This window comes from Gastrolobium bilobum, unplaced genomic scaffold (assembly GCF_033153095.1).
Source record: "Gastrolobium bilobum isolate Gb01-03AN ecotype WA unplaced genomic scaffold, APGP_CSIRO_Gbil_v1 utg13468, whole genome shotgun sequence".
Classification (NCBI taxonomy): Eukaryota; Viridiplantae; Streptophyta; class Magnoliopsida; order Fabales; family Fabaceae; genus Gastrolobium; species Gastrolobium bilobum.
This window is the reverse complement of record NW_026898617.1, coordinates 528,108-537,863: the sequence shown is the minus strand read 5'-3', so window position 1 is coordinate 537,863 and position 9,756 is coordinate 528,108. Positions and strand designations below refer to the sequence as shown.

General features: G+C 34.3%; 1 protein-coding gene across 1 annotated transcript; it reads right to left on the bottom strand.

The window, feature by feature from the left end:
* Nucleotides 1-7,207: 7,207 nt before the first annotated feature.
* Nucleotides 7,208-9,490, bottom strand: LOC133317722 (L-type lectin-domain containing receptor kinase VII.1-like). The gene has a single exon (XM_061519605.1). The coding sequence runs from the start codon at nt 9,484-9,486 to the stop codon at nt 7,396-7,398; it is 2,091 nt and encodes a 696-aa protein (XP_061375589.1). The 5' UTR covers nt 9,487-9,490; the 3' UTR covers nt 7,208-7,395.
* Between the last annotated feature and the right edge of the window lie 266 nt (nt 9,491-9,756).

The following is a 9,756-nucleotide window of genomic DNA, read 5'->3' as shown; positions in this document are numbered from 1 at the left end:
GGGGAGAAAATTCACTTGCAGAAAACTATGTTGATTGAAGAAAGAGTTGGGAAAAAAAACATTTAATGCAGCTTGAGGTGCTTGCTCAGATTGAATTGAGAAGTGCAAAAGTAAAATAACAATGTTTGAAAAATATTGGAAGGCAAAGAAGCTTGATGGGATATACATATATAGGAATTTAGTAGTGTTATCTCTTAGCACCCTCAGTTGGAGAAACATTGGCTGGTTGGCATGGTAATTAATGATGCTTAGGATTTTACGGAGCAAACAGAATAGGTACATTGTGCATGAATGCGTATGAGCAGCATATTTGCAGCACCATTGAAATAGTATGCGAGAGGAACATATTAATTTTCATCCTCTTGTTTAATAATTAAAATTACGTTAATCAATTTGGGAGCAACTGAGATGGTTCTCCTTAGGAAGAAAAAATCTAGTGTAACACAAATCATTGCTTCATACTGAACCATTGATACGTGCATGGTTCGGTATATATATGTATGTTTGTCGAGTGAAATAGTTAACAAAATTACAAAAAAACTTAAATTAACAAAAAAATAGAAAGTTATGCGACTAGGTAAAGAAAACTGATTTATTTATGGGTTATATACTTTTTTTTATTCTATATGAGATACACCAAATTTATATATATATAGGGGTAGGATCATTTGACACCGGTGTCAAATTTAAAGTTTGACACCTCATCTGAGAGTCGTTAGATCAAAAAAGATCAATGGTGTCACATGCTTACAAATCAGAGTCGTTGATCTTTTTTGATCTACCGGCTCTTAGATAAGGTGTTAAACTTCAAATTTGACATCGGTGTCAAATGATACTACCTCATATATATATATATATATATATATATATATATATATATATATAATAGAGTTAGATTCCAGAGCTGGATTCCACCTATGTTTTTTATGAGTTTCACTTATAATTTTATTTGAGCAATATAAGATAACTCATTTTCAATAACATAAAAGAAAAAGATTTTCCTTTATTTATACCCAAAAAAAAGTTTTTTTTTTTTAAATTCAGCTCACAAAATGTCATCCAGATTCAAGGATCATATTAGAGTTGGGCCTACATGAGGAGTAGGGATATAAAGAAGTGAATAATCTAAAATGAATATTATTTTATACTCACTACAATAAAATTGTGAGACAATTCAAAATAGAGCAAAACAGGATTAAGGTATTAAATTAATAACATGTGTGCTAGTGCTTGTGAAGATAATAAGGATTTAGATAAAGTACTTTGGTTTCTTGTGATATTAAGAGTGTGCATGACAACCATTAACAGTTCTTTTCTATTTCTATGCCTTGGAATAATTTTTGAGAAAAAAATGTGTTTGATAACGTGTTCTATTTTTATTCCAAGAATAAGAATTGCATTTGATAACACAACAAATAATATAATAAAAAATAATTTTCATTAAGCATAAAATTTTTCCGGATCATCACTTTCCTTTTCATAAGGTGTGGTGGTGGTGGATGCAGCGACGACAGTGGTGGTAGTGGTGGTAATGGTGGCGATGACGTAGTGATGGTGATGTCATGGTGGTGGTGGTAGTGGTGGCGTGGCAGCGGCATAATGGTGGTGGTGATGATAGTGGCTGCAGCGATGGTGGTTGTGGTTGGTGGCGGTGGCGTGGTGATTGTAGTAGTGGTTGTGGTGGTGACGGTAGTGGCTGTGGCGATGATAGTGGTGGTTGGTGATGTTGGTGGTGGTGGTGGTGGTAGTGGTTGCGTCGTGGTGATGGTGATGGTAGTGGTGGCATGGTGGTGTGGTGGCGGTAGTGGTAATGGTGATGGTGTGGCGGTAGTGATGGTGACGACAGAGTCTGCGGGGATGGTGTGGTGGTTGGTGGTTGTGGCGATGGTAGTGGTGGTTGGTGACGGTAGTGGTGATGGTGGTGGTGGTGGTGGCGTGGTCATAGTAGTGGTGGTGGCGGCGGTGACTGCAATGATGGTGGTGGTTGGTGGCGATGGGAGTGATGATAGTGGTGGAGAGTGATTGAGAGAGACACGTGTTCCTCATTTTGTGCCTGGAAACAAAAAAACAAAAAAAATTAATTATTTTTTCTTTTCCCAAGCACAAAAATTAAACCGGTTCATCATATTACAAAAAAATAAACCGGTTTTATCAAACGAGTTTTCTATCCATTTCTGTTCCGGGAACAAAAAAAAAAATTGATTTCGAAAAAGTTGTCATGCACACCTAACCTAAGTCTGTTCTAATCCTACCTTTCAAATCACAGAGTTAGAGCAAACCAAAGCATTTAAAGTGTCCCTCCATAGGACACGCAAACAAAGAGGTTATTGGAAAGATAAGTACACAAACTAACACATCTTAGATTATCCAAATCTATTTCAAATAAAAAATTAATTTTTCATAAAAATTCTCTATTAGCTTTTTTTTAATTCTTTTTTCCCGTCTAGTGGTACATGTAGGTTTTTCAATCTAGGTGAGCTTCTATGTACAGAATAAAAGAGACAGAGTATTTATCCTCTATTTTGTGAATCTAAGCATAAATTGTTAGCATAATCTGTTAACAGTAAAAGATATATCTATAAGCAGGGCTTCACCTTTTAATATACACTTATCTAAATAAAAAAAAGTGTTGATCAGTTTATGTAAATATATATAGTAACAAAATGACGATAATGACATTTTTAAAAATACAACATTGGTTTTAAAATATTTTTAAATCGGTTTCTGCTTAAGTTTGAATACAATTTTACATTATTTTAATTTTTTTTTTTATCATTATAATTCTTCATTCACGGTTCATTCGGTTCAAATAAAGCTGAAGTCAGGATGAGATTGTCTACGGTAGCAATGCGGCAATGCCTATACATGAATTTTCCTTTTGGATTTATATAATAAGATGATGAGAAAAATGATAGGCGAAACTGGAACTGCATGTGATGTATATTTCGTGCTGTCGTTGTAAGATGTTGATAATTGAGTAATTGTTTTAGAGGAAGGATATTCTTACTATCAAAATCTTCTACTACTAACTCACTATATATTTAATCACCATTGGATCAACATTTTCTCTTTTTTAAATTTTTTTAGCACTCTCTCTCTTTGATTCAATGGTGATTAGATAAGTAGTAAGTTAGTAGTAGAAAATTTTGGTAGTAAGAATATCCTTGCTCGTTGTTTTATGGCTGAATAATAAGGAAACTCTCTATCAAAGCACTAGTGTAACACTCTCAAGAGAAAGGTGAGGAGAGAAACAGAGAGAGATCAAGAAAAGGATATGATATAATTGGAGGGAGAAGGAGGATTTGGAGTAATTTTCTTCTTACCCTTTCATTGAAATGAATCACTATTTATACCACCGAGTGGCTACACAGAAATACAAACTAATTTGCTGAATTAAAATTGCTAGAAACCTTGGGAAAAACATTAAAATCACTATTTAGAGCATGAGTTTAAGACATGGTTGGACCAGATATTTCTGGTCTCTTGCTTAGCCTCTTTGCCCATACTCTAATGCTGGTTCTGTTGGGTTATTGTTGGGCCTGTAATAGCAGCATGGGCTTCTACAAAACTTATATTCTGTTAAAGCCACCATCCCCCACTCATAAGAGAGACAGAAAGTGTTGAAAATGGAACTTGCTGTGAGAGGATTGATATTGATAAACCTGAATATCAATACATTTGGAAGAAGAAAAAAAACAAACCAAAGGGCATCTATTCAAATATAGAAAATGCTTTGTTTAATGACAAAGATGTGGAGAATTTGGGTACAAAAGTTGTATATGATAAATTAAAAACATTTATTTATTTTTTTAGAAATATTCCAATCGGTTCATCACTTCAAATTAGTCTGATTCAGGGCGGGTTCCGGGATTAAAACTTTAAACCCTTCCCAAAATAATATTAAGAAAGATCGAATATATACTTTCACCTTCACTTGCTCAGTTTCATAGCTCCAACTAAACTACCATTATTTGGTAACTAAAAACATTTATAATTCTGGCTATATATCAACTATGAATTCTATTGTATATATCCAATTTTACATAGTAGCTAGCTTTAAACCTCCGGATACCATCATAAACAAAAGGCAGGAATGATAACTATGAACTAAAATGCATTTAAGAAAACCAACTCAACCCTATTCATGCAGGCCAGATGCATTGCCTAATTTCCACCCTTTGTTTACCTTTTTCTTTCTGCTATTTGAGATGGATGCTTACATTGCTCCAAACCAATTCCATAAATTTTAATTTTTTTTTTTATTATTTGCCAAAGCACATGGACTACATCACCACCACCTCCCTTTTATTATATTCCTACTGTATTATTTGTTTAGAAAGTCAATGTTCTTGGGACAAAGGCAGAAGCTTCCTAGGCATATATACCACAAGAATAAACAAGATTTTACTCTCTTTTTAAATAAAAATTAGTGAGTAGCGTCATTTGTTCGAATTAATACTATAAATTGTTCTCAAACTATCAATATGAGAATACTTACATTTGATTAGTAAAAGTTTACATGAAATGGAACGATTTTAAATTCAGCCACGGGCGCGGTGTTTGACAAGAATGTCAAGAACCAATTCAACCCAAAACTTTAAAATGTTGAGTAAGACTATATTAACATGTTTTATATCTTTTTAACAAAGAATTATTGAAGCAGTGTCACAAGATCATAAATAAACAACGAAAACTAGTTGATGGTTCGATACTATCCCACTTAGAAAGAAAAGTGAGAGATTGATGTTTTCTATTACAGTACCACTGTGGGTGGATAATTTTGTCACTCAACACAAAAAACTAAAAGTATGCTCCACTATCGATGGGTAGACGCGAAAGAAATTAGAAATGTGTACATTTGAAAGTGAGACTATTAGATTTGGTGGAAACCATGCTCGAACATGAGACATGATTTCATTATTTAACTCTCAGGGTTTTGCTATGCTCTCAATGATATAGTGGGCCATGAAAACATTCAAAGTGTTTATCTTTGATTTTTGATCGAGTGCTTCGTTAGAAAACGGAGAAAAGAATTAAGAAAATTGTTTGCTGTTAGGCCATCGCCGCAGAATTTAGTGCCCCATCTCAGCCGGCAGGGTATTATTCTATTCAACCACTAGACCATGGTGTCGATGTGTGGATGACTAAGTGAAAAAAATTTATATTGGTTAACAATGGATCAAGCAAGTTAGATTGGGATTTGATTTTAATAGATTATTTTTCGATAAAAAAATTCATTGATATTCAATTAGAATCTTAAATGAATGAAAGAAGTCACGTGGTATTCAATTAAAATTTTAAAAGATTACTTTAGAGTCCGTCCAAATCTGTTGGTATTCAATCAGTATTTTAAACAAAGGAGAAATAATCTTATAGTATTCAAAAATCTAACAATTTTAATAGATTTTCTATTGGTGTGGATTTCGAGAGACTTTTTAGTGAAAAATATAAATAGGATGCGTCTCTCACAATCTCATCATAACCCTTGGAATTTATTGAGATTTCTCTATTGCAGTATTTTTTTCTTCCTTTGACGGGTCGACCCGCTTGAAATTGGATTCTGCCATGGGAGTTTTGTCAAAGCTCAAAAAATAGTAGATTTTTGAGCAATTTTCATCACAAAACAACCAAGAAACAACAACCCAATAAGATTTTAATCTAATCCATCTAAAAATAGTAGATTTTTTAGAAGTTTTAAAAAAGATTTTTTAAGTCGTCGATCGCAATTTTTCTTGGCACAAAAATATTATTTTTGTATTAAAAACAACATAAAACAGTGGGAAAACAACATGGAAACAAAAAACCCCCAAATCAATTTTTGTTTTACATCAATGAAACAAAAAGATTGAAACTTTCATAATATAAACCATATGTTTCATAATAATGTATTCATGAACGAAATTCCATCACTATAGGAAACGATTTCAAACAATTTTTGTGTCAATAGATCACTAAAAACTTATTTTTCAAAAGCATCAAAGCAATTTAAGGTTTCAATTTATCAACTGAAAATAATTTGAGAAATTTTCTAAACATTTATGTAATAAAACCTAGAAATTCATATTCAAAATTTTCTTGAAATACTCAATGAAAATATGCATATGATATAAAAAATTCCGAACAAAATTTTATCATAAATTTACTGATTGAGAAAATTATATTATGTTTTATTTTTTTTACTAATATCATTGTATTTCTTTTTTTATTGACTCTTGTAATTTTGAATATTTGTTAAAAATTCATATAATTTATTAAAATTTTATAAATCCATATTGTCTTTTCAAATATTATAAATTCTATTAAAATCCTTTAAAATTCAATCTTATGAAATCTTGATTATAAAAAAAATCTTTTTAAAAAGTCTTTAAAACCCTTCCAATTCTAAATAATCTTTTAAAATCTATAAGATTTTTTATCTCAAAAAAAAAATCTTTCAAAATATTAATCCAATAACCCCCTTAAGTGAGCACCATATAAGTCCATATAAGTGGAAAGGACTCATACCTCTACTACCTTAAAGTTTTGAGTTTGATTGTAGTGTTTTAAACTCATCTAATATTGTTGCTTACTTGACCCATTGTTAATGGTTCCTTCCCGCTATGAATTCTCCAACAATTGATATCAGAGCTAATGGTGAATTGGTTGAGCACATGGATATTGATGGTATGACATGTCTAAGATTACGCAATATCATCTTGTTGACAAATCACTCCATTCTTGTGATTTGAGTTCTCAGCTTACATGTGAAATTGCCAAGTTGAATGGTCATTCTGTTTCTTGGTCTTGTGATATATATCTTTGCTTAGTAGGCGCTCAGACTCAGAGAATGCTGCCAAATTTTCTACCTAACGACAATCATATAATGCTGAAACTTAATATGCTTATTTTGCTTCCTTACGTTAACTAAAAAGCTAAAAGGCCGCATGATGACATTTGGAAAATTAACCGGCAGATTCCTTCTATAATAGTGTCATCAATTATAAAATCAGGTTAGAGTTGATTTGGCTTAAAATTGTGTCACGGTGTAAACTTGTACAATAGAGGGGATCAAGCATATAAGATCAAATACACATGTGGCTATCAGCGTTAAAATCCCAAATTATTACCATTCATGCTATGGTACATGCTGTACAATCAAAACTAAAAAATTGAACTTTACAGTGTAAAAAAACCTCTTCTACAAAACAATTCGGATAAGATGATAAATGAATTTCAACAAGTGAAATCAAGCAGAAGGCTCCTTTGCCGTTTTTACATAATAGATAATATGTGCGCTTTGGCTTCACATACCCTAGTAGCTCCAAATTCAAATCCTTGTGTGCCAGAGAATGAGTCCAATATTTGTACAACCATGAGCCAATGAACAAATCCCATTTTTTCATTCATGACACAGATTCACCTACCCTCAACTATAGATTTGGACCAAGTGAGAGACATTGAGGACAGGTGACGAATATCTTCAAAAGTTGGGTGTGATGCATAGCTAAAATATTGGGAATACTCAGACAATATATCCCTTGATTTCAACTGTTGGAGCAAATAAGTATCCAAATTCTCAATTTCAGACCCTTCACCCTCGTTCTTTCCCTCTAAAATATTCACCACTTGTCTCATTGTTGGCCTGGCTTTTGGTTCAGGGTAGGCACACAACAAACCCAAGTTCAGTACCCTTTCCACTTCTTGCACACTGAACTCTCCTTTTGACCTTAGCCTTTCATCAAGTGCATGCACAAGTTGCCCGTGAACCATTAGTTGCCAAACCCACTCAACCAAAGGTGGTTTACCTTCTTCTAGAGGTCTCCTTCCACACATGACCTCTAAAATCAAGATACCAAACATGTAAACATCTGTCTGAGTTGAAGCTCTTCCAGTCCTAATCACTTCAGGAGCCATGTACCCCACTGTTCCAACCAATTTTGTGGTGCTAGAAACTTGACCATGGCTTTGCATTCTGGCTAACCCAAAATCTCCGAGCCTTCCATTCATATCCTTATCTAGTAAGACATTGCTGGCCTTGATGTCCCTATGTACTACTTTGGCTTCCCACCCCTCATGCAAGTACAAGACTGCAAAAGCCACATCCTTAATAATCTTTATTCTATCTTCACAATTTAACATCTTGCTCTCATCACAATCAAACACCCTCTTGTCTAAGCTCCCATTTTCCATATAATCATAAACTAATAAGAAATTCCCCATATCTTTCTTGCACCAGCCTCTCAACCCCACCAAATTCCTTTGCTTCAATCTTCCAAGACTTGAAATTTCTGCAAGAAATTCTCGCATACCATCATTTTCATGAGAAATGCGCTTCACGGCAATCTCTGCCCCTCCACGTAAAACACCCTTGTAGACTTTCCCATTACCACCGACTCCAATCACATTTTCCTGAGAGAACCCCTTTGTTGATGCCTCTATTTCTTCATATGCCATTCTGTGTGGCCAATACTCTAATTCCCAATCTTCCATTTCCTCTCTCTTCCTTGCTCTCCTTCGCTTCCTCTGAATCAAAAACATCGCCAATATAACCAAGAGACAAATAATAAAGAAAATCCCCACTGTAAATCCAGCAACAAACCCCTTGGACTGGAAAATTGAACGTTTTGGAAGAACAAAAGATGGTAACCCAGTAGTAATGAGTTCTTCACTTAACGAAAAATTAGTATTGCTAAAACTCCAAGCCAAAATCTTGTGACTTTGAACTAATTGCCCTGTGGCACTAGTAAACCCAACAAACATTTCATCCACAAAAACTTCAGATAAGTTGAGAGAAACATTCAATAACGGCCTGCTAGGCCTTTTCATACCCACCGGTGCCATAGTAACATTAATAAAAGAATCTTCATAATCAATCCAAACTTGGTAATTTTCACCATCGTTAAGCATCGATTCCTGAAAAGACTCGTCACCTTCGCTTTTCCTATCATCTGGCCAATACCCAGCATCATGCGAGACAAAAGACTTGAGAGAGTTTAAGTCAATCCCAACATGGTTGGCGTTCATGTCTTCGAACTCTTGGTTCATGAACACATCGAACTCAACACCAAACACGTGGTTGCTGGGATTTCCGTTGTTGGTAAGGTTAAACAGACCCAGATTTTGAGCAGAACTTGTACCTTGTATGCCCGTAACAGGTGTGAAGATGAAAACTAAGCCATGACCTGGAAGAGTATCCTCAAAAGGTGCCATGGAAAAGATGAAAGAAGTGGAGAAAGGGTATACGTAAGAAGAGTTTGGGTGCTTGGTTGGGATCCTTTCACGGTAGAGAGCACGACCAATTGAGAAAGTTTGGTGATGGGTGAGGGATAGAACTCGAGAATCAATGGTGGCATCGCTGAAGAGCAATACATCAGAGGAGTTGAAGCCATTGAAGACGAAATCAATGGCGGATACTGAGTTGAAAAGGAGGAGAATTGAGAGAAGAAGTGGTTGGGAGTACTTGAATCTTATCATTTTAGCATAGAAGAAACAGAAGGGGTGTGTCATTCATAACATGGCAAAAAAATAAGTACAAAAAGATGAATGGAACACAGTGAGTAATGGATGGAGAAGCCTTTAGAATGTAGGAAAACTTGGATTTGATGACGAACTATTGGAATTTTGAAATTTCCTCGGTCAACCATTCCAACTCATCGATTAGCTTTGTGTGATTAATGTCATTTTGTGTGTTGATACGGAGAACATAATCTAAACCTTGATTAATGTCTAACTAAAGTTATCATTAAAAGTTAAAACTGTAGTAGTAGTCAAATTTTC

Bases quoted from the DNA above. Each gene is read 5' to 3' on its own strand.
- LOC133317722 (XM_061519605.1), bottom strand. From the start codon at position 9,486: ATGACACACCCCTTCTGTTTCTTCTATGCTAAAATGATAAGATTCAAG.